General features: G+C 41.7%; 1 protein-coding gene across 5 annotated transcripts in view; it reads left to right on the top strand.

Moving 5' to 3' along the window:
* Positions 1-25,088, top strand: part of NSD3 (nuclear receptor binding SET domain protein 3) — a 46,738-nt gene that overhangs the window by 8,959 nt on the left and 12,691 nt on the right. For 4 of the 5 annotated variants that reach the window (XR_010074014.1, XM_063358735.1, XM_063358734.1 and 1 more), the window contains exons 2-15: positions 2,622-3,349; positions 6,917-6,985; positions 7,440-7,599; positions 8,041-8,195; positions 9,011-9,514; positions 10,348-10,474; positions 14,369-14,469; positions 16,897-16,942; positions 17,527-17,657; positions 18,220-18,348; positions 19,019-19,145; positions 19,561-19,758; positions 20,354-20,524; positions 23,635-23,784. Coding sequence is in view for 4 of the 5 variants with exons in the window: in XM_063358735.1 (XP_063214805.1) it covers positions 2,666-3,349; positions 6,917-6,985; positions 7,440-7,599; positions 8,041-8,195; positions 9,011-9,514; positions 10,348-10,474; positions 14,369-14,469; positions 16,897-16,942; positions 17,527-17,657; positions 18,220-18,348; positions 19,019-19,145; positions 19,561-19,758; positions 20,354-20,524; positions 23,635-23,784 (2,752 nt within the window). In the remaining variant the exon portion in view is untranslated. The remainder of the gene's footprint in view (positions 1-2,621; positions 3,350-6,916; positions 6,986-7,439; positions 7,600-8,040; positions 8,196-9,010; positions 9,515-10,347; positions 10,475-14,368; positions 14,470-16,896; positions 16,943-17,526; positions 17,658-18,219; positions 18,349-19,018; positions 19,146-19,560; positions 19,759-20,353; positions 20,525-23,634; positions 23,785-25,088) is intronic. The other variant, XM_063358736.1, reaches the window with a different exon arrangement.

Here is a 25,088-nt window from a genome sequence, read left to right as displayed (position 1 = left end):
TTCTGGTAGTGGCAGTGAGGTTTTTTCCTCTTAGACCATGAGATACTTGCTCGTTAGAGGAGCTGTACTGACTAGTGAAATGAGAAGTCTGCCTAGATACTTGATGTTGTAAGTAAGGTCATGGAACCCGCACCTGTGTCTTTTAAACAAATTGTTATCTTTTCCCTCTCAAGAAAGAAATTAAAAGCACTAAAATTATTTTATCACATCAGATTAGCATCTTCCAGCAGGACCCAAAACTTACAAAGTTTCCACTTTTAGACTTATAAGCAGTAAAACTTAAGGTATAACTATTCAAATGACGTGTGACATTAGCAAAGTCATATTCTTAATGAAGTACAGATGCTGTATAGTTTTTTTGTTTTATAGAGTTTTGCTTTCTGCAATTTATTTTTTGCCTTTTAACTTTGGTGTGGCCACACCAGAAGTGTTGGGTCCTGGCATGATATCCTTTAACAGATCCCTTATTTAACATGCTGGTGCTTAGTCCTGCTAAGCTAAATGGATGGTCATCTTTCATAGTATTTGGGTAAAAGAAAGTGATTTAATTACTATTGAAAGAAAACAGCAACGTTATAAAATTGGGAAGTTGAGAGTAATTCTAAAGTTTCTTAAACTGTTTCTGCTTTGACTCTGTCTGTCCAGCAATGGATGTGCCAGGATACCTGAAGTGCTGTTGCAGCTGCTCAAGATAAGTTTGTGGGTTTTTAAGTATTCAGAAAAAAACCCCAAAGTGTACCTGGTTTTAGTAAGAAACAAAAGCAGCCTAGGGTGCAGTTTCTTACTAGTGTGAGAAATCTGTTTGCTCTTCAGTTTGGCAGATGTAAAGTAACAATTAATTGGTAAATAGTACAAACAGTTCCACTTCTTCCTAGAATGGGTGGTGGTTTGGTGGTTTTGACCTTGACGGGCAGTTCTGCTGGCTCCGGGTGCCGTCCCTCATACGCTGTCCCCTCGATGGTCACATTTTTGTGGTGGTTTTGTGGCTGATGTGCAGAGAGCCGCTGGAGAGAAGAGATGGTTTTACAGCCATGAGATTGAAAAGTTACTGCAATTAGTGAATTTTGCTGCATAGCATTGTGCTATTAAGTTGTTTCTCCTAAGTCGCTTAATTACAGTGACAAATGTGCCCCTAGTTGATTGCAGGGGCAGTAAAAGTGAATACAAACATCAATGTAATCTGAGTATGAAGTCCACAAAACACAGAGCAGATTCTGGTCAAGTTCTTACTTGCTACTGTTACACCTTCAATTTCTTTTTGCAGTCTCAGAGGGGGGACCTGTTCTAGTGTTTTGAACGCTATTAGATGAGGTATTGAGATGCGTTGCATTGGGAGGGCGAGAATTTAATGTGGGCAGGGTTACATGTAGATTCTTATTATGAGAAGTGTCTGTGGGATGTGTTAAATGTCGTTTAAACCCTGACCAAAATGGCACAGTAACCCTCCTTTATGCCTACACAGAGAGAGAATAAATAATACCCAGCCATGTTTACTTTGGAAGGGCTAAATTGACCTTGCTTGGAAGCAAATTTGTGTTTCTTACCTGAAGTTTAGCTCACTGTATGTTTCTTCTTGTTGAACACGGAGATTATTTAGGTGAATGCGAAAGCCTTCTCTGAGGCAGTAGCCGAGTTTTGGAAATACAACTCTGGTTTAGTCCGATTTCAGTGTTTTTAATATGCAGTGGAAAATCGAAAGTGTGTATGACAGCTTTCTCAGCTGTAATCTAATTCTGCGAATAACCTCAGGTTTTGGAGATCTTTTGATGCTGAGGCTATTTTTCTCTCCCTCAGAACCATGTAGTGGTTAAGTGTTTAATTAAACACCCGAAGTGCTTAATATTAAAATAAGGTGGGGGGAGGTGGCAGGGAGTGAGGAGAATAACCCTCCTCACTTAGCTACTGAGAGCCAACCCATGGAAACTACTCTGCTTTTCGGTGAGAGAAGAGGTTGGGAAACCCGTCTGAGGCTGTCGTACCATCGGAACTGGTTTTCCCAGCAGCTGAGGTGGAATGACCTATTCCTTCAAGTGTGAAAAGCCGGTGGCTTAGGTCTGCTGCTGGCCTTGGGGGCTGCTCATCTGTCTTTAATTCTAGCACGGAGGCAGGGAGGAAGAGGAGAGGTTTCTCTCTTGTTTGAGTGGTCTTTCTGGGGTTTTGCTGCCTTGTTCAGGTTGCAGTGACTGCGGTGTCAAGAGAACTTGATACCTTCTGTATGCTTGAGGGTCAGAGTCTGCTCTCTTACTGCTTTGTGTTAGAGTAATGCTTCCGAGCACCAAACTAAGAGGGCTATAGAGAGTGGTTGGAATTTTAGCCCCGTTGTTCTGACTTTGCAACACTCAGGCTCATAGTTTTTAAGCGCTTGTAGGTGCTTATAACAGTTCTTTAAATGTCTTGGAAAAGGAGAAAGCGGTCGTGAAAAAAAGCTGTTCTGCAGAAATGTGCAAAGAGCGTCTTTTAAAGATTAAGTAATACCAGTCCTTTCTAAATCCACGAGAGAGTGGCTATTGAATGGGGAGGGGGAAATTGGTATTTAGAGCTCTTTTTCTCAAAAATTTAATTTTCTTAATTATTATATTTTGATTTACACTGACTTCTTATTTCCCTTTCCCCGCCTTTAGGCCCTATGAGAAAAAGGGAAAGCTAAGGATGCTGGAGCAGAACAATGGATTTCTCTTTCTCTTTCATGCAAGGGATCATGGGAAACACAATTCAGCAACCACCTCAACTCATTGACTCAGCCAACATCCGCCAAGAGGATGCCTTTGATGCCAGCAGTGACATTGCTGAAGATGGTGGACAAACGCCATACGAAGCTGCCCTGCAGCAAGGCTTTCAGTACCCCACGCCCACGACGGAGGACCTTCCGCCCATCACGAACGGCTACCCACCAACAATCAATATCTATGAACCTCAAGCCAAATACCAGACGTACAGTCAATATCCCAATGGTTCAGCCAATGGTTTTGGTACAGTCAGAAACTTTAGCCCCCCAGAGTATTACCAAATGGAAAACTCTAACACAAGGCCGCACGAAGTTCTGGAAAAACCTTCCCCTCCACAGCTGCCGCCTCCACCACCACCTTCAGTTTCACAGACGGTGATTCCAAAGAAGACTGGCTCACCAGAGATCAAATTAAAAATAACCAAAACTATCCAGAACGGCAGGGAATTGTTTGAGTCCTCTCTGTGTGGGGACCTTTTAAATGAAGTACAAGCGAGTGAGTATGCTAAGGCGAAACATGAAGGGAGAAAAGAGAAAAGGAAAAAAAGTAGCAAGCATGACTCTTCCCGATCGGAAGAGCGCAAGTCGCACAAAATTCCAAAATTAGAACCAGAGGAACAAAATGTAAGTGGAATGCTAGTTTCAGCCATCTGTATACCTGATATTGTTGATGGAATGTGTGTCTTCGGCAGTTTCTCTTCCTTTCTTTTAGTTGTATACATACTTAAAGTCGTGAAGTTTTATTTACTGGTCAGATACTCTGTGTTAGGTTGCGAGAAACTGTATTTCTCGGACAATATAGTTTTGGTAAAAAGACTGCATATAAAAAAAAAATTGTTAGAAAAGATATTAAAAATACCTTTTTAATATTATTTAGTGTTTTAGCATGTTCAGAGTTTGCTACACTTTGGACAGAGTTGAAGATGGAGCTTTTGGTCAAAAGCGTACACGTTCCTAAAATTGCCTCTCAAAATAACGCTGGGTTATTCAGTGGAACATCGGGTTACTTGGAGTGTTCAGCACTGCAGCTTTTAATTAACTTCTGAAAGATATTCTAAATACCGTGATGATGTACAAAACCCAAGAGCTATGTAGCATATGCAGAAGCCAGTAGAAATTAATATTCTAAACCAGTAAGTAAATTAGAAGTACCAGTTGACTCAGCAAACTTTGGGAAAATTCAATATTGGTGTCTGTTACCGTTTCTGTCAAGATTCGTAATATGGTTGTATGTATCCACAGGGCGTGTGTATATATATGTGTGGGGTTTTAACGTAGATTTCAGGAAACAGACACAAATTACTGGTCTTTGGTACTTTCAGCCATTCTTTTTTCTTCAGTTTTATAAGCCACTTAATTACTTCTGTTTCCTTTTCTCTTGTTTATTCCTGCCAGCTCTGTGCTACTGGTTTCTGTACTTCCCAGTTTGAGGGGAATGGGTAGCAATGCGGTGGCAAGTGTCAGGAATGGGGAAGTTGCCGTGTCAGGCCAGGACAGAAATGGCCCAGCCCAGGCTGGGCTGTTACAGTACGTAGCTGAGTTTCTTTTAAGTTCCTCTGGAACCACTTGATACTCGCTGCTTTTGGTAGCTTTGGGAGAAGATCCTGCCCTGGAGGGATTGGACTGTGATCTGGCATAGCAGGTTCATACGCTTGAGGTAGTGGTGGTGTTATTTTTAATGATTTCAGGCTGATTTCACACACACAGCCCCTCACCAGGAGTATTTTCAAGTTTTATAACTGTTCTGTCTCCCTTCTGGTAAGTGGACCTCTCCCAGAGGTCGGGTTGGTGATGTATCAAGATTTTGAGCTTCTGCTACATTTGATTACTATAGTTGACTCTAATGAAGCTCAGTAAGATCTTAATCAGCATCGTAATCCAAACTTGAAATAGGCTATCCAATTAAAATACGAGTCATCTGTGACTGCATTTGTAGGTGATTTTCTTGATCTGGGAATGCCCTAGCAGCCGTGATGTGCCGTGGGCAGCCTGTTCCCGGCAGGAGTTGTGATGGGAAGGCCATGCTCTGGTGACATCTCCCTCACGCCCACATTATACCTGCGTATAGGGGGTGGGAAGTGGGGTCTGTTCCCACGGTCAGCTCTGCTGGATGCTCTGCTGCTCGTATATTGTTCATCCACCTGTCCTTCGTTTGCTGCTGTAATCATACATTTATCCCCCAGGTTTTTCTTAACTCTCGGTGAGTTTGGTTTTTTCGGAGTTCAGCTAAAGACATGGTCTTTTATCCAGGCTTTCTGGCCTCTTCTCCAGAATGCCGTCACCCCCCCCCCCATCAGCCTGTCAGTTTTGCATTACCATTTTGTCCTCCTCCTTACCAGGGACTCCAGTCCTACTCCTGAAGCTGCAGCGGTGCCTGTCCCTCTATTTAACTGGTGTTACCTGGTTATCACAAGAACATAATCTTGTGTCTTTCCCAGATTGAACTAGAACTTTAACTCTCAAATTCCAAGTTCCAAGTTGTACGTGTCATCCAGAATTCAGCAGAAATCTTGGTCTTGCTTTTGTCCTTCGTTTAGCTTCCATTTCCCTTTCAGAAGGTGTTGTTGCAATAAAATCTCTTACGTTCTTCACCCTTGTTTCAGACAGCAGATCATGCTGACACGAACAGGATTTTGCGCTAGTGGTTTTCGTTATGAGTTATCCAGTGCAGTCTCAGTTTCATCCTCCCACCGTTTGACTTTCCACTACACGATTTCATCTTCATCTACGTTCATCGTGTATGCTTTTGTCATCTTTAGCATTAACAGTGTGAGACTTGTAACTTAGGATCATCTTAATGTGAACAAACAAAACTTCTGGTACAACTTCAGTTATTTACACTTACGCTCAGCGTGGCTGTTTGAACGTAAGGTGATCTGCAGTTGTTTCCTCGTTGTGGCACTAATCCCTGTGGAAACCTGCTGACTGGGGGGGATGTTCATATGTGAAAGGTCGATTTGAAATTAAAATGTTATGAAAACACTGTTGAACTTTAAGGTCTGAATACTTGTTTTAAGAATGAGTTACTCTGCTGGTTAGTTGTATTCTGCGAGGAGCCGTAAGCTGGCGATCTGTGTAATCAGCTTGGCTCTCCTGGCAGGGCTGAAGTTTCCACTAACGCACAGTAGCAAAAGCAAGGCAGGAGTTGTTGCCGTGCTCTCTGCTGGGCCAGGGAGGAAAGATTTCTGCCCAGCAGATAGTAATATGGTCTGTCTTAAGTGGTTTTTTTCTACGGACAGCTGTATGAGACGCTGACCTTAGTTGTTCTAGGTGATGTTTACGTGTGTGTTTCCTCATTTCTCTGAGCTGAAGCACGCAGTATTGACTAATACGGGGTCTTCGTTTTCAAATGGACTAGGTATAATTTGGATTAACAGCATTATTAGTTTCTCGCTGCATGTGTCTGACTCTTTTTGCTGCTCTTTGAGTCCTTTGACTTCTCTTCTGCTCTAGTAAAAGCAAGTGTCTGTCTCATGAGATAGCTCACAGCCTGCCTCTTATCTGCTCAGCTGCTGTGTCACCACGCGCCCTATCGTGGCCACTCCGCCGTGGTGTTGGCTGCTGTTCAGTGGTGATCCCTCCTCTGCCAAAACCTTTCCCTGGCCACCTCTGCCTGAACAGACTGCCTGTGTGCCTCGGCCTGCCTTAGAAATGCACCATAGCCTTCGTGTTGTTGACTATGGATCCTCCAAACACGTTTGTCAACTATATGCGATTTAACATCAATTTTATGATTTTCATATTGTATACTGAATATGATTTTTGTAATGTAGTTTTTGCAAATAACTGGTATACAGTGAGACTCATCAGTTACTGTGGATGTCCTTCATATGTTCTTCTCTATTTCTTTGAAGTTGTATATTAATTTAGTGGAAAGTTATTTGGGTTTGCTGTCCCTGAGTGTATGTTCTTCTGCCACCTGTTTCAGCAGAACATTGCTGTACGTAGGTGTGATGGTAATGTAAATAGTGTAGGGAAAAAAGGTATTTTTTGATTGTGATGTTACTATGTTTTGAATTGGGCATGAGAGTCATCATATTAATATTTTCTAGGTTCATGGTTGCCTTTCTCTCTGTGAATTATTTTTTCTGCCTGGTTTCATTATTATGCTTTTTTTTTTGTTTTACTGTCCCCTTACCTTGTTTGTGTTTTTGTTTTCCTTTTTTCTCTTCTTTGTTACCCATTTCCTAGAGACCAAATGAGAGGCTTAGCATGCTATCAGAAAGACCAAGAGAAGATACAGTGTTGGAGGAAACCCCGGTTAGTACATATACTAACTAACACTTTTTGAACTTCTAGCATGTTACTCTTTGTGGACTAATTGTTACATGGTTTCTTTAATTTGTCAGATAAATCAGTTCCCATTTATTTGAAACTCTTATTAATCACTACTGCATCAAAACGTCTCTCGTACCGCTTTATTTTATCCCCAAAGTGACATTCTTAATCCACTTATGAAGCAGAATCTTTTTGGGGATGGTGGTGGTGGTGGAGGTTGCTGTTGTGTGTCTTGGTTTGTCAGTGACTATCTTGTGTAAATCGTACCTGTGTGTAACTCCTTTCTGTCATGTTCCTAAGAAATGTTTATCTCACGTTACACTATCACACATCAGGGATACCTGAGAGAAAAATAACAAGTCCCTGTGGGTAGCATGTGCATCTCTAAGTGCCCTAAATTGCCTTCTGTGGCTTTGAGCTTGCATTCTCTTTGTAGGTCCAGCAGTTCTTGCCTTCTCTTTCAACACAAGTCGCCCATGACGTCAAGTTTCAGGTTGGCGATCTGGTTTGGTCCAAGGTGGGAACATACCCGTGGTGGCCTTGCATGGTTTCATGTGATCCACAGCTTGATGTTCATACCAAAATTAATACAAGAGGTAAGGGAGGAAGATCTTTGCCAGAATATATCAAGTGGCTGTACTTGTTCCTTGATTAAAAATGTTATCTTTGAACTCCCTTCGCAGGATGAATTCTGCTTGTGTGTATGCTGAGCAAGACTATTCTTGAAATGTATAAAACTGGTACTTATTAAATTACCTCTACAGATGAGCTTGTGCAAAGTGGGCTTATGCACAGATGCTCCTGCTTTTCTCAAGTCAATGTATTTATGAGAAGACCCTGATAAGTGTGAGAGTGTTCAGTGTGGGCAAGGTGTACTTATCTTCCCTTAAACGGTTCTAAATCTGGGTCCATCTTATTTCTAAACTTTAGCTAGGTACTTCCACCTGCAGGAATTGAGTGATGTGGATGAGGAAGGCGTAAGCTAAACCAGCAAAGTGATGTTGATAAAACTGCTGACTAGAATTTTTCATTTTCAGGTGCTCGTGAATACCACGTTCAGTTTTTTAGCAACCAGCCAGAGAGGGCGTGGGTGCACGAGAAGCGGGTTCGAGAGTACAAAGGACACAAACAGTATGAGCAATTATTGGCTGAGGCTGCTAAGCAAGCCAGCAACCACTCTGAGAAACAGAAGGTATGATGAATGCTAATTGTCTAGAGGGTTATCTACAGTTCCTGTGTAAGTGAAACTCTCGTGGGGCAGTTCTGAAACACTGTAGTACTTTACCCTGGAAAGGGTAGTCAGCGTTTTGCTGGCAGAAGTGTTTTTCACAAAGATGCTGAAAATATTTCTGTACCCTTATGACTTTTGTGTGAAAAGGCTGATAGTGAACCTGCTCTGTCAGTTCCTCATGATGGTAGTCATCCTGGGTATTGGAGATAATTTTACATTAGCATTAGAATATTAAATAAAAACAGTGCCTGTGTTTTCACTATTAACCTGTTCTTTGGAAAATACAGTTTTTAAAGGACACACTTCCAGCTCCTGATACTAGCAGATACGTTCTTTTCCACTGTTTTATTGGAAAGGAAATGTTAGCTACAGGAATCACTTACTGTGTGGATGGACTACTTCAGTCAGTATTTATGCTGATCTAAATATTGATGTGGAAGGAAAGGTGTTTATAGAAAAATATGGAGGATTTAAAAAGATAAATTAGGATTAATTCTGTGTCTCATAACAGAGTTACGGGCTTGAATACTGCCTGTTCTTGTCTGTAGTGAAGTTGTAACTCCGGGCAGACACTCTTAATTGTGATGGTCGTATGAACAGCTTGAGTGTCTGCTTGTACCTGGGCAGGGGATTCACTGTCCACCTTTCAAAAACACCCTCTAAAGGAACAGCTTCAATCTGCTGTCTGAGAGATTTAAAGAGCATCAGGGTTGCATTTTAAGTGCTTACATGGCAACATCTTCAGTGTAATTAGCTGCTTGTCTTTGTTCCTTAAGATCCGCAAACCAAGGCCGCAAAGAGAGCGTGCTCAGTGGGATATTGGTATTGCCCATGCTGAGAAAGCACTGAAAATGACTCGGGAAGAAAGGATAGAACAATACACCTTCATTTATATAGACAAAGAGCCAGAGGAGGTTTTGTCAAAAGCCAAAAAGACTGCTGCTTCTAAATCGGAGACCAAGAAGAACCGACGACCGAAGCCAGCTTCGAACACCCAGCCAGAACATGCCAACGTGGCAGCAGCATCACCTTCAAATGCTGAGGTGCGAAGACAAAGCCAACGGAGGCAGTCAAGTGTGGAAGAGGAGGAGCCACCTCCTGTGAAAATCGCATGGAAAACAGCTGCAGCTAGAAAATCCTTGCCAGCTTCAATAACCATGCACAACTTGGATCTTCAAAAATGTAACATGTCTCCAGTTGTTAAAATTGAACAGGTTTTTGCCCTTCAGAATGCTGCTGGGGATGGAAAACTCATCGATCAGTTTGTTTATTCCACTAAGGTATGTACTTTGCGTAGCGACTCCTCTTTTGTTCATAAATTATCCCAAGTCTGTCTTAATGTGGAGCTTAAACTTGCGTCCACCGAGCTTTCACGATACACATTCCTTTCGTTGGAGAGATTAAACCTGACGAAAGACAGATGTGACAACAGAATCTTTTAGTGCGCTGAACTTTTCATTTCAGTGCATCCAAAAGTCTCTGGCAGTAACCATTTTGACCGGTGGCAGAGGAGCTCCCTACAGATGGTCACCTTTTTGTTCATAATACATTCAAATTAGTAAAGCTGTTTAGTTCCAGCTTCCTAGTTGAAATAATCCAGAAATTCTTTGTAAATCTTAAAATCAGTGGATTTGTGGGAAATAGATGAGATGACAAAACTGTTACTAATGTATTAAAAAGTAATAATGACATTCTGTATAACAGACTTTTACAATGAGTTCTGCCTCCCAGCTTCCTTCAGGTGCACAGCAGCTTCTCACAGTCAGTGTAAGGAAAAGGTTTAGGACTATTTCTCTGCCTCCTTCTTCTGCCTCTCTACCTGGAGGGTATTTATTTCATCCTAAGCATTATAGAGAAGGTAATGTTTAGAAAAGTCACTGGAATATTTTTTTTTATTTTATTTTTTTGTTCCTTGTGTGCAAGGGGAGATTGAGAGGGATGGAAAGTTCTGCAGGGAAGCAGCTCAGTCGTAGAGATCATCACGTGCATGTGTTGCTTTGAAGGGCGTTGAATGTTTCTGTTCTGTGATTTAGGAGTAGATCAATGTGCCCGTTGGCAGCAACACTTCTATGAATAGGTTAAGATAATCTTTTTCTTTTTTTTTCTTTTTAAGGGAGTTGGTAACAAAACAGAAGTAAGCGTCAAAGGACAAGAGAGACTTAATTCTTCATCAAATCAGAGAAACGAAAAAGCAGCAGTGCAAAACGCGTCCTCTCCTGAAACAACTTGTGGGTCAACAGGTAGGTGAAATTGCAGAATCCTTGTCTGAACTTCAGCAATCTAGCATTTAAATTAAAATAGCAAACCTGGCATTTTTTCATTAGTTAAAAACTGTTATTAACATCTTTGTGTTTACGTAATAATAGTAACAAGCACGGCTAATATAACACATGGTGAGCCCAGATGCTTGAGAAACACAGGATGTCTTTGTGATGGGATTCGCTGTTTGGCCTCTGAACTTCTAGCGTCTGCAACTTGCAGTATCTAAGTCAACATACGAGAAGGATGGGTGCCTTGTGGAGAGCAGATGGCAAGTTGTTTTAGAAGACAACGTAGTGGATGTGTGTTAGCAGAGTACTGTAATGCCTTTTGGCACCAAATGTAAAAAGGGATCAAAGGAAGAGAATCTGGAAGTTCAGTAAGGAATGGCTCTGAATCAGGCTGGGTGTTTTCCTAGACTTTGTTGTTGAGTTCCTGCATGACCTTTGTAAAGGATAGTGATTTTTTTCAAACTGCTTCAACTAACTCCATCAGCAAAATGAGCTAATGCTTGCCCTCCGAAGGCATTTTAGGGGCCCCATCACAAAGCACCAAGTTTTGAATTGTTATGTCTGAGGGAGAAGAACCACTGAAGCAAATAATGGAGCTTGAGACTGAAAAGGGGAAGCCTGAAACAAGCTATTTGAAGTTTAATTTGTAGTACAGTGGTAGAGGAAAAGAAGAAAAATAAACTAGATGAGTGCTTTCTGGACTTGGAACAGAAAAACATTTTTTTCCTGGTTTGATTTTTGAGAAATAGCTAATTGGAATTCTTCTAAAGGGATTGAGCTTTGCTTCACCAGCAGAAATTTGTCTGCAGTGCGTCCTGTCATCATCCTCAAGAGGAGACAGATACCCTTTGGTGAAAGGGTGGAGGTTCCTGAAAAGAGGCAGTTTTGAGTCATCCTAAACCAAGAGCTTTTCAAGTTCCTCTAGTCCCTATAGTGACTTCTGTTTTTCAGCCACAGATTTTGTACAGGCCGTGTAAAATCCGTTGCATGTTTGTTACTGTGCTTGTAACCGTATCTTTGGTATAGTCTCAAACATACTTAGTTTTACATTGGGTATTTAAAAGTAAATTTTGGGTTGCAGCAGAACACCTTGATTGTTTCTCTCAGTCACGGTATAGAAGCCAAAAACGATGGAAGACTTAGTACAGTACACATGCTAAAACCCCTCGTTTTTTCTTGAGAAAAAAAATCTCATAACGTTGCCAAGTGTCACTTCTGCTTTAACTCTCCGTCTGTTTCATTATTTCTCCCTTTCCAAACGTAAAATTAATGAGATTCCAGGTCAAAAACCTCAGTGGGTCAACACACATGGGATCACTGTCCTCTGCAAACACGCTTCAGTTTCTGTACTTGTGTAGATTTTAGGTAGCTTTATTTTTATATATGTTGTTTTATGGCCTGTATTTGGGACTTTACAATCCAGGCTGAGTAGTCCGGATATTCTGGTGCGAGTGGGGTTTCCTCTGGTGTTCTCGACAGTGGTTCTTCTTTCCAGGTTCAGTTGCTGTAGCTGCTTCAGTTTTTTCAGAGAGTTGCTGCGTTAATTGCCTGCAGCAGGAGAGGTGGTCGCTGCTTTGTTTCTCTCACCTGGGAACTAAAGGCTTCACCTTCACAATGGCTCTTCAGACATAGGGGGGTGAGAATTCTGAGCCTCTCTTTTTTCATTTTCGTAGGTTTTTTGGATACGTAAAACTCCACCTGATAACACCCTATAGAGTGCATGAGCTTTACTTCAATATACACTCCAAACAGTCATTTCCAAAGCCATTTCCAAAGTCCAGACAGTTATTGGTCCCCTCTCATGGAACATAACTGCGAAGTCCTTTTTTCAAATTTAAGGTCACCGGAACTTCAGAGTACCTTTACGGTAAAGTATTTTACAGAATGACTCTGGGAGTCCTTATTAATAACCTGCAGTTAGATATACAGAATTCCATAATGCTGGGAAAATAATTCTGTACCTTGAAATCTGATAATAAGAGAACAACTGTGAGAATTCGTAGTGCCTCTGGTCTCCACGTACAGCTGAAACAGGATTAACCTGACCTAACCTGGCCAGTAGTGAGGGAGATTGCTGGTCTGAAACCTTTCTTGAAACTCTGCATCCAAATGTGCACGAAGACGGGATAGGAGCATTGTGGAGGTGATGCACTGGATCCTTGGAGAGCAGGAAGAGGAGGAGTGCCCGTTGCATTGATCAATATTGCTGTCAACCAATATTAGATGCACTGATTCGGGAGTTCTCTGGCACAGGGCTTGCATCTTATTTCCCGTACTACGGTGGGCAGCACAGGGAGAAAATACACTATTGATTAAACGAATGTTTGGTCACGCTTCCTCAAATTCACTTTAAGCTGCGTCAGAGAATTCTGGCTGAACACAAAGGTGACCGGAGGTGGCCCCTAGCGTTAGTGCTGACATCCTTAGAGGGGTGTGTCCCTCAAAGGACAAGGCTCACCGGAACCGAAAGTTACCGTGCGCTGACATGAAGGATGTTGAGCTGAGTTACTCATTGCTATTATTAATTAGTTAATATGCTGTAAAACTTTTTTCCCTTGAAGAAAAACCGTTGCCTTTTTTCCCCTCAGAAATACAGTTGTTGAAAAAGCTGTCGTTTTACAATAGGGAAGTTTAGTAACGGAGGTATTCCTGAGCCACACAATCCAGATAAAAATGCTCATCCCATTAATCAAGATGAATCTTTTTTTTTTTCTTTTTTTTCCTGGAGCCCTTTTGAAAGGCTTTTTTTCAGTGCCTGATGAAAGCCTGCCTGTCTCTCTAGATGTTTTATCTCCTAACAAGAAGATGCAGCCTTACAACTCCAACAGTATAACTATCTGGCACAGTAAGCTAATTCTTGATCACAAGAGTTCGCATTTTTGCTTGGAAGAATACAAAGTATTTTACACTGGTGTTGCCTTTAGGTGAAACACACAAAACTGACAAACGGGAATAATGCTTCACCACAGATAACTGTAAATCTTCAGATTTCACTTTTTTTGTCAGTACGGCTCCAAGTGCGTGCTTTGTTTCAGAAGCTGCACATGGTGCTCAGCGTTGTGTGCTCGGTGTGCCGCTTTGGGAGGTACTGCAGCATAGAAAGCTCTTCTGGTTCTGCCAACCTTAATTGTCAAAAAACCAGTAGCTCCTACATCATCTCTTGAAATGTCATAATAACCGTCATTGGTCTGAGTTTGTTTTCCATGGTAATGCTTTCAAAAACTTGTTTTTCACTTTCATTAATTACAATAACACATCGTGATCACTGCTTCTGTTTGTGCTGAGTTTTCCTTCACCTCTCGTAATCTTTAGTTGAGCGCTGAGATTTCGTATCGATGCCACGTGTCACAGCGTGGTTCTTGCTTTAGGTTTTTGTGTTCGCCAGTTCTGAGAGAAGGCTGTTCCCCGCAGAGCAGGGGACAGAACTGGCGTTTGGAGTGGAAACTTGGAAGCTGTGCCTTGCGTCTTAAATTTCTAGCTTGTTTTAGTTCAAGAAGTTGATTGTATATACTTTTCCCTAAACACCAAAGATGGACCATTTGGTTCAAAATGAACCAAAGTGAAAACTGTGCTTGAGGGGTGTGTTACAAAAATCTGTTTGCCCTAAACTGGATTCCAGCTTTTTGTGTCGCTCTGTTACTGGTGTCTTTTTCTGAAGCTGATCTCTGTCTATGGAATCAGAACGTGTTGTCTGCAACCACAGCACCAGTTGGCAAATAGCTTGGAACTGAATTTAAAAATAAAACATTCAAAAGAGGAAAAAGTCTTGGTTTCGTTACTTTATCTGTTGATTCGGTGTTGAACATCTTGCTGTACCTCAGAAATACAAGGAATTGTATAATGGAAACCTTTCTCCTTCTTCAGGTTCTGTAGAAAAGAAGCAACAGAGAAGATCGATTCGAACCCGCTCAGAGTCTGAGAAATCCACTGAAGTTGTGCCAAAGAAGAAGATCAAAAAGGAGCAGGTTGGCTTCCTCCATGTAGAGAGTTAAAATATATTGTATTCATAAATGTTGTGGCTTATATTGGTGCCTTTTTATTTTTCTCCATTTTTCCCCATCGGGTTTCGTTTTGGACTATCCTTCATGAAATCCCCTTGTCAATACCATTGCTGTGACTCTGCTACTGGCACCTTCACAGTATCAGTCAGGCTATGGAAATGGGAACTCAATGATGCAAGACTCCTAACGAACCTGCCATGTTTACCTTGAGATTTCTGTTATGAGCAAAATGATTTTGTTTCAGTCATTTCTATTTGATGGAATTGCCACCAGGTTCCTTCCTCTTGCTCTTGATTTAGCTGCTGGTTTGTATTGAGGTTTTGTTTTTCAAATGAAGTTAGAGTGATTAATCCGACCACTTTTGAAAATGGACTTTAAGAATGATTTAACTTAAAGATGAATAGTCAGACTTTTATGTTGGCAGACATCAGCAAAACAGATCTTCTGGGATATACGTTTTTTTTTTTTTTTTCCTTAAGTAGATCTAACATGTATAGGGCATTCCTTTAATCTGGATGTCAGACAGACAAATGTTGTTGCTTTAAAAAAATTATAAAAAAAATTTGCGTGGAAATGAGTAGGAAAGTTCAGTGGGTGGACGTTAAAAACTGAATACACTTTTTTAACAAGTTTGTCAAAGTTGTTGGTTCTTTTCCTTCCATGGTTGATTTTCCCTCTTCAAGGGCCTCTCCACTTGAAACCTGAGAATTTTATATAAAATATCGCATAGTATAGCTTTTACCAGTGAGAATTTTTTAAAAGGGACAGTCAGGCTAAAGATTTATATGGGAAGTAGAAAAATTGTTTTTATCTCTTTATTTTAATTTATTCTTTGCCCTTTATGCTTTGTTTTGCACTTCATTCACTTCAGAAACTGAAAGTGGACCCAGTTGCTTTTGTTGTCTTTTTTTTTTTCATATTTTTCTTTTGCTGCCATAGCATTTACATCTGTGTTCAGCAGAAGGATGCTCTAACTCTGGAAAGTTTCTTGCTGAAACTTTAAAGCAACTTAAATGTTGGGCGCAAGATACCTGACGCGGTCCCTCGAGCCTCTTGTCGTGAGGTGTTGCAGCCTCCCTGTTCTCAATTGAGTTATTTTATGTTTGTAAATGTTTCTTAATTTAACAAAGGTATAAGAACCAACAATATGAACTTCATGGATCCCAGTTAGCTTGCTTGCTTATATTATCTAGCTAACTAAGACTATGAACATTAAAGTGCTTTTCTCAGGAAAAGTATATGACTAAAAATTAAACACAGATGCACTGTAATGCGCATAACCTTGAATGTATTAAGTTATATTTAAAAAAAAATCTTACTAACTTCTTACAATTATGCAACAATATTTGTTACCCAAAGTCAAGTTTTCTTGCAACTGATTCCCAAATTAGTCTGCAACAACTTGGTATAAAATTATAACTGGAACGAGTACAATTAATGGGAAAAACAAAATGTTAATGCTACTGTTACAGTGACCAGTGGAGAAATAAAAGTGATTGTTTAGATTTTATATTTGTATTACGAAATGTATCCTATACAAATCCTTCTATTGTATGTTTTTACCTATTGTACAACAAAATAAAATATTTTTTAAAAAAATTATAGAATAATCCTTAAATATTTGCTAAATGTGTTTCTACATGCATATGTAACCACATTGTAAAGAAGTAACTTGTAATTCTTAACCTCAAAACCAGGATTTTAGGCAACAACTTTCTCCTATAATTATTATACAGTCGCCAAATTCTCACGTGTTCCATGGACATTGGCAGAACAGTTTCTAAACTTGTCCTTCCCATAGCGGATCGAGAACTTTGAAGCACTTTTGCGAGACTTAGACTTGTCTGCTCCAGTGTGTCCTGACATTGAGTTTCCAGCTGGATAGAGCCCTGCGAGGCTGCGCGTCCCCTCGCCCCGCGGCGCCTCGCAGCGCTCTATCCAGAGCCAGGCTCTTCCCGGGGCTCCAGCGCCTGCCTGGGGGAAGCACCTTCAGCGGCGACGCATTTAGTGTCACTGAACCCGAGTGTCAGCCCTCTCGAGAGGGGAGCTTGTGCCTACAGAGGTGTGGGGTTGTACGAAAGCGTCAGGGTTGGCTGCCCAAAGGAGCCCCGCTCCTGCCCGCTGGACACGGAGAGAGCTGTCCTGTCGCCTTCGTGCCCGAGGGAGAGGTTGGGAAGGACCCTGCTAGTGACCGTGTGGCTGCCCTTCTCCCGGCACCCCGCGTAGGCAGCTAGGACTAAACCCCGCAGGACCAGAAGCTCACGCTGAGAAGGGGAGGACAGACTCCATCTGAGTTCAGAGATGCTAATGGCTTAAACTTACATGTTTGCTTCTTAATTCTAGGGAGAAAAATTCCTCTGGTTTTAACTTTGGATTTTCCTATTCAAACAGGTTGAAATGGTTCCACTGACAGCAGTGAAGACAGGATTGCAGAAAGGTGAGTTACAGACGAAACCAAACTTTATTTAAAGTTCGTGGCTCATCACACTTCAGTGGTTTTTGTTCTGTGTAAACTGCAGAGGCCTTAACGCTTTCTGGTGATGAACGTAATAGATGCTGATCTTCGTTTCCCTTGTGAGGGTTTTCTGGTTTTGTCTTTTGTTGTTGTTTGTGCGTTGCTAGTCGGAAAGAGAGTGATTGTTAATGTGCTGTAAGCACGTAACACGAGTCCTGCTTCTGGACATTTCTTAATTAAAAAAAAAGTCTTTGCTTAGCCATATTTTAAAGATGAATGCTGAAGAGGTAATCTCCTAAGGGTTTATCCTCTGTTATAGACAATTTAGTAGCTTCCTCCACTGTGTCAGCACGTTCAGAAGTTTGTCCAAAGGTCTTCCTGAAGTTATTTTCAGTTAATTAGCTTTTTGGTCAGAATTAAACTAGTATCAAAGCTGCAAACTTAAAATTAGGGCTACCAAGTAAAGTACAGTTCTAGGTTGCCTCTCATCTTTCATTTTCCTTTATTAATTTTAAGCAAAAAGTTGAGAACATATATTAAAACTAATTTTAGTGTGTTGTGTTAAGGTGCCAGCGAGATTTCAGATTCTTGTAAACCTTTAAAGAAAAGGAGTCGTGCCTCGACTGATGTCGAACTGACGAGCTCAGCTTACAGAGACACATCAGACTCGGATTCGAGAGGACTTAACGATTTACAGGTAAAGGCATATTGTTTCTCACAGGGACTTGTGTCTTTATTCTGTCAGTATAACAGGCCTTGCAGTTGCATATTGCTACATATTCGAACACTGTATTTTCTAGAAAATTCATGTCTTTCATTGTCTAAAAAGTAAAGCCTAGTCTTTTTCTTTCTAATCCCCTCCATTTTATTGATATAAAAAAAGATGCAATCTCTCTTTACAAGTTTTCCTACTTCTTTGTCTGGTGAAACATTGGGTTAGATCACTGTCAGTTTGGTTTTTTGGAAGGTTGTTAGATTCTGTGGGAATTGGGAGATGCCGCCGTGTTTTGGTGTAAAATTGAGAGGTGTCTGGAAAAAGTAAAATCGATATCTTTGTGGTTTTTTGCTCGTACAGGTAAAAGGTATGTCAAGAAGGCAGCGTTCCTTGTTCCATTCTCATGAAGTTCATCAGCTTTCAAGGACCCTCTTGACATATTGAATGACCTTTTAATCAGTGGTGACTTGACTATTTTTTTCCAGAATGTGGTTGTCCTTTGCAAGTGTCTTGTTTGAGTGCCTTGGATTTTTCCTCTTTGTAGGGTAGTTTTGGAAAACGCTCAGACAGCCCGTCAGCTATGGCCGATGCTGATGCCTCGGATGTGCAGTCGGTGGATTCCAGCTTATCCAGGAGAGGAACTGGAACGAATAAAAAAGACACTGTTTGTCAGGTAAATGTGGTGCTGTAAAGAAGTGAATACTAAAGGCCTTTTGTCTGTTTCTGTTAGTTTCAGCTGACAGACTTTTCAAATTACACTACTTTGTTTTAACCATGTCTCATAATTCAACATCTCAGATAAAATATCAAGGCTTTTAGGAGTTTTTGTGTTCTTGAAATGAAGCTCTCCTGCATGCTAGAAAGCTCAAAAGCTAGAAAGTGGTATCTAATCCCTGCCTGCTAGCGTAAGTAGGAAAAGTAGATGCTATTTTCTGCTTCGTTCGAAGATTGCAGATGGTCTTTCAGAATAGGGCAGAGTGAGGATTTTCCTGTATTTTTGAGAAAAAAATCCTGGAATCTTCTGGCCAGTTTCCTGGTCCATAGTAAGGGAACAGGCTGCTCTTGCTCTTCGGGTGCATGAGGAAACGAGGAGTCCAGATGGATCCTGTAGTGCCTCTCCTGTCTCTGTCCGGGCTCGCGCTGTGAGGAGAGAGAGATGCAGAAGGTGCTGGGACTGTTGTCAGCCCAGGGTCTGCCGTGGGCTGTAGGCCAGTTCCTCCTGCCTTACCTTAGCTCTGATGAGGTTTCAGTCAGTTTCTGGTCTTCGTTAACATCTGGTAGTTACTTGCATGTGAGTATGTCAGGTACCCTTTCCTTTCTGACGTGTTGTCTGTTTGCTCAAGATCTGCGAGAGCTCTGGCGAGTCTCTGGTGTCCTGCGAGGGCGAGTGTTGCAGCGTCTTTCATCTGGAATGTCTCGGCCTGAAGGCGATGCCCGAGGAGAAGTTCATCTGCACCGAGTGTAAAAACGGTGAGTGTGTTCCTGCGTCTGAAAACCAGGGAGGGATTTCGCACTCCGTTGCGGAGCCGTGTTCTGGTCAGAGCAAACTGAGATGGTGAGTTCCCAGGTTGTGGGAGCGCGTTTGGGTTATTCTAGTACTTTTTTAACCTCTGAGGCCAGATTCTCATTTTCCCACCTAGCAAGTACCAGGTAAGAAAGAAAAGTAATAAACTGTTTAGGGGTTTACTCAGAATAAGGGGCTTTTATGTTAATGGCAATTATAGAATCATTACGGATTATAGTAACCAAGTTACCTGTTAGAAGGGAAGAAGCCTGTGTTGCTCAAACCGGTGTAACTGTTCGCTTCGGAATTTTTTTTTAACAACTTCTGTATCTCAAAGAATTGGCCGTTACAGTTGGGCTTCCTTATTCCTTCTTTTACAAGGAGAACATACATGCTTTTCGTGCAAACTTCCCGGCAAAGATGTGAAGCGCTGTTCGGTCAACACGTGCGGTAAATTTTATCACGAGGCCTGTGTTCGCAAGTTTGCCACCGCTCTCTTCGAGTCGCGAGGATTCCGTTGCCCGCAGCATTGCTGTACCGCCTGCTCCATGGATAAGGATATTCATAAAGCAAGCAAAGGTGAGAGTAGAGCTGGCTTTGAACAGCGGGAGGAAGCTCAACTGCGTCATCAGAATAACAATTGCTAGAACTCTACCCTCTGTAATGCAGTGTGCAGCAAGGAACAAGGGTTTCCTTCTTAACGAGGTCATTAACTTAAATTTCTGGTGGGTGGGAGAACAGCTATCGCCCGAGACTGCTGTCTGAGGATGCCTGGATCCGCAACACTTGAGTCATCTTTTGTGCTGGGTTTAATGGGAGCCGAAGGTTAGTAGTGCAAGGCCAAGGAAAGGGTCTTTTAAAAGACAGTTAGTAGTGGCCTTTAGAACAATTATTTTTCAAGAAAAAAAAGAATCCTTTTAGAAATTAACTGAATTATTCAAACAAAACAAGCAGACTCTAGAATGATTTAAACCATGTGTTTTTTCTTAACAGAGTTTTAAAGTAAAAGTTAAGAGTTAACTTTTGTGAAAATTTTTTTTAAGATGTAAATGTTTCTTTTAAATCTAGTACTCTGATCGGAGTAAAGACCAGCCTTGCATCTGTCTGTGGTGTCTTCTACCATATCCTGACTGCAGGGTGACATGGTGCATTTTTCTGCATTTATATTGAACAGGTCGCATGGTGAGATGTTTCAGATGCCCCATTGCCTATCACTCAGGAGATGGCTGTATTGCTGCAGGAAGCTTGTTTGTGTCATCCCACATTCTCATCTGTAGTAACCATTCCAAAAGGAATCACTCCTCATCAGCTGTAAATGTAGGCTTTTGTTTCGTTTGTGCAAGAGGTGAGCACACTTGTTTTTTCCCCTGTTTTATAGTTCTTCTGTGGTCACTTGTGCAGTTTAGTGATAAAAATTATGTATTTCATAAAGAAAAACTCCCTTAGGGCTCTCTGGGGTTTAAATGCTGCCTGTGATTATTTTATTTAATTTTTTTTTGGTCAACAGTTCTCATGAGAATTATTTTGGTCCATAATATTTGATACTCAGAAGCAGCCACAGGTACTTGTGTTGCCGGTAGGAAAAAGCGGATGCTGAGCCCCCGGTTCCAGCTACTGCAAGCTGAGAATGGAGGCTCTGGTATTATGCAGTCTATTACGCAGAAGGGGATTCTTTCCCACTCACAAACTTAAAACTGTTTAAATTTTTAAGGGTAAAAGGTAGGATTTACTCATGAACTAGAAAAATTCATTTTAATTTATGACTGCCATCACATTTGAGAACTTTGGTACAAAAACATTTACAATACCATATAAGGGAGTTTCTTGCTGGAGTTTTCCATATGCCAGAGTTCTTTTTGGTGGTAGGTAGAGCAGTTCCATCGCATTGTCAGCACTTTGGTTTTATGTTTCTTGACTCAGTTGTCCGGAGTCAGGCTGGACCCAGGACCAGATACAGGCTTATGACAGAAGAGTTCCTGTGATATCCCCTGGTTTGAGTGTCAGATGAGAAATGTCTCTGGGCAAGGCCCAACGGTGGCCTTGGTCTGCCCCTGTGAGCATTAGTGTGACGAGTTCTGTATGGCAGGATATGTCTTGTCCTCCTGCTCTGCGCCTACGGGAGGTAGGTCGTAGGATCTTAGTAGCCATTAGAGAACCGCGCTGATGGCCATGTCGCTGATCTCAGTCAGGAAAGCTGTGTTTGTACTAAGATGTGAATGGAAAGCACCGGCAGGCTTCTGCCATTGGGTTTGTCTTCAACATTTTGTTTTCCAACAGTTTCAAAACACTATCAAGCTGTAATATCAAAATACCTCGCATGATCCAAACCAGCTAAATGAATTTCTTTGAAGTTGTACTTTATTAACCCTGTGGCCAGCTACTACAGATGCTTGAAGCTGACTTAAGATCCAAATATCGTAGAAGAGCCTACTTTAGATTATAAATCTGCAGTAGTTTGTTACACATACACAGGAAGGTGAATCTCCTTGGGAATTTTCTCTCCAAGTTTTGGCTACTTTATGATGCAGAGGTGTAAAATAGAGGCCTCCTACTTGTCTTGGGTAGAACATATGTAAAAGCTTTATGAAAAGAAATACCTGCTCTTTGGCATCCATCTTACCTGTATGGCACAGAAATCAGAATTTAGGAGTAGGATTCCAGAACTGAATTACAGGAAGGGACTCTTATGCTTGCTGAAGATGCAGAGCTGCATTTATTTGCATTCAACATTGTTTTAGTAATTCTGTTTATACCTGAATCTCGCTTCATCAGAGTTGAAACTACAGAAGTCTGTATTTTCTTCTGGCAAAATAAGTGACCTCTGAAGCCCAGCGGGTGGGATTTCCTCTCCTGTACGTTCACTGAGTCTTAGTTTTGAGAACTTGAAAAGTTACAAACCGCTACCGCTGACTGAATCCTCTGTGTTCTACAGCAACCATGTACTTGTTCTTCTAGAAAATTTCTGTGGGGTTTGTTTCTGCTGGGCGTAGCTGGAATCAGGAGCCAGTGTGCTTCACCAGAGAGAGCTTGTGCGAGGTTTACATTTAGCAAACTGCCCCAGCTGGGTCGAATTGAGTCCTTCTAGTCATACGTGGCAGTGGGAGGGACGTGAGGCCAGGGCAGCATCTGCAGCAGGAGCACGCAGGGTCCCGCTCAGAGAGAACCGGGGAGCTGAATGCTGTAGAAATCCTCGGGCATCTGTACGTGAGAACTGTTACTTCACTAGTTTTAGTTGGTATCGGAAGGAGAAACTTTGTAGAGATGCAAAACATGACTGAAGTGAGAAAATGTAGCTTTGAAACAATCTATAAAATATACAAACTTGCTTATAATGAGGTTCTTGAAATACAGTATATTTTAAGACTTCTTAATCACCTTCCTGAAATGTCCTTCATTAAGCGTGTTATAGTTCACATAATTGCACACGTAGGTCACGCTCGTGTTGTGAATCCCCCCGAGGACGTGCTTCCCAGGTAGGCCGACGCCGTTCTCCTCACAGCAGGGTTTTAGGCTCCCCCGTTCGACGGCAGCTCCCCAGCACTCGGCTCTGCCTGTCCCACGCGGGACGGAGCTGGTGGCTGTCTCGGCAGCTCATCTCTCCTGCTGCTTTGGGTTGCAGTTGCTCTATTTGTCCCGTGACTCACTGGCCGAATGCTTCTGATCTGTAGCAACGGGGCACTCACTGGGGCTGCCCGCCTCTCTGCAGCAACGGGGAAAACTCTTCTTGGTGGAGAAGGATCCAGAAATGCAAATGCATCGTTTGAAATAAAAGCATATAGGAGACCGGAGTGCGTGACTGCTCCAAAGAGCTGCATTTGGAAGCTGCGGGAGGGCAGGGCTGGTGGAGCTTTACTTAAAAACAAATGGCGTAGGACAGGGCTTTCATCCTTCTTTGGTGCCTTGCAGAATCACGGACCCCCCTTGTTGTTGTTTCCAACACACTAAACACTTTGATAGATAAGATCTTAGAGACAGATTTGTAGTAAAGTGGGATGGTGAGTTCTTGTATCCAACATCTGCTTTTTCAGTTTGTAGCCCCAACTAACAGCCTGACCTTTGATTTGATGCGGTGACCGTCACCCCCCTGCTCTTCGAATTAGCTTGCCTTTGCCATTTGGGAGGGAGGGTGGTTCACACAGATATAAAATCGGTTGCTTTTCCTGTGCTTTTCTCTAAATGCACAAATTAAGGGTAAAAGCACGACTGAAATTCCACATAGAAGCAGCTTATTCATCATAGGTTTTTCCAGTTACATTTTGATTTAGTCCCTCAAACACATAACCTCTTTCTTAGCGAAGAAACTTCCTGTCAGACTTTTCTTTTTCCTTCATTTTATCTTTTTTTCATTCACACATAAATGCATTAGAGGTGTTCATTTGGTTTATTTTATTTTCTCCTTTATGGAATCATGGGTAGTTTCATTGCAACTCATCTCTTTCTGTTTGTTTCGTATAGGGCTGGTAGTGCAGGATCATTCAGACCCCCTGTTCAGTTCATATGCCTATAAGTCCCACTACCTTCTGAATGAATCAAATCGTGCTGAGTTGATGAAATTACCTATGATTCCTCCTCCTTCGTCAGCTTCCAAAAAGAAATGTGAGAAAGGTAACCAAAATAGTTTCTTTCTCTTTAATTTACTTTCGCTTTTTCTATTATTTCTCTCTCTTTAAATCAAACGAGAAATGTCTGCTTGTCAAGCACCACTTATTGCTTTTCAGTGAACTTCACTCATTGATTATTGTGAGCGTGTGTTCATGTTGTTGGCAATTTTTTTTATTACAAAAGGGCTTAAAATAATTACTGTCACTAAATTCTCCTTGAAAGAGGTTAAATCACTTTGTATCTGGCCGAGGCTAGTCCAGCTTCAGGGCAGCTGTTCGCACAGGGATGTGGAGAGGAGGTGAATCGAGCTTGATATTGTTGCAGTTCAGTGTCACCAGCTGCTTAAATTGATTTTATACATGGAGGCGGAGGGGGGTGTTCTGTTTCAGACCTTCTAGGTAGCTTACGCAGAGCCAGCGAGAAGAAAGGATGTTTCAGGTTACCACAGGTGGGTCCTGTGTCCATCCGAGGGGGAAGGCAGCGAGGTTCTGCCCGCGTTTGTGTCCCTTTGTCCCCGGGGCTGTGTCTCCCCGCCAGCCTGGGCAGCCGCGCTCCCTGCGGGATGTGCTGCGCGCGGGGGCCGCTGGAGCTGCCCTCCGTCCCCCGCAAAAACACCCGCACCTCCGGGCAGAGCGAGAGAGCGTTTTCTTCTGGCGTGGGTGGTGCTGCAGCATCTCACTGTACCTTATGGGGAGGTAACCGTTGTCTGCATAAAATACTCAGATGTAATATTTTATTCCCCACAGAAATTTGATTTTCCGAGAGTGTTCAGAACCGGTGCCCAATTAACCGTTCTAAAGTTAGGTTATTTTGAACGTTGCTAGATTGATGGCTTTCCGTAGTTCCTGTAATTCCTGAAAACAAAAATTATTTTGAGCCCTCCGCTTAGCTTGAGCAATATCTTACTAATGCATCCTGAGAGCGAAGTCTTGGTTTGTTTTCTTGCTTAGCACTGAAAGTTTTGTGTTTTGATTTTGTTTGATTTTTTTTTTTTTTGCATCTCTTGGCATTTTATCATGTTGGATAATGTTTCAGTAATTTACACTGGGTCTGTATTTCCTCTGAAGTAACATTTGCAAAAAAATATTTTAAAAGTGAAAATTTTATTATGGGTTTGGGGAGCTCTGGAAAATCCATATGGATGGATTTTACGGTTTTTAGCAGAGGAAATACAGTATTGGTCATGCAACCGATTTGTTTAAGGAATGCTTACTGTGATATGCAACAATCAATTAATGCAATGACATTTTTGAAAGTCTATAGGTGGACAAGATTTTCTGATAAATGTTTGAAAGTTACTATTCACA

Source organism: Chroicocephalus ridibundus, chromosome 23 (assembly GCF_963924245.1).
Source record: "Chroicocephalus ridibundus chromosome 23, bChrRid1.1, whole genome shotgun sequence".
Classification (NCBI taxonomy): domain Eukaryota; kingdom Metazoa; phylum Chordata; class Aves; order Charadriiformes; family Laridae; genus Chroicocephalus; species Chroicocephalus ridibundus.
Note: the sequence above shows the minus strand (reverse complement) of the source record. Positions and strands in the feature narration are given on the sequence as shown.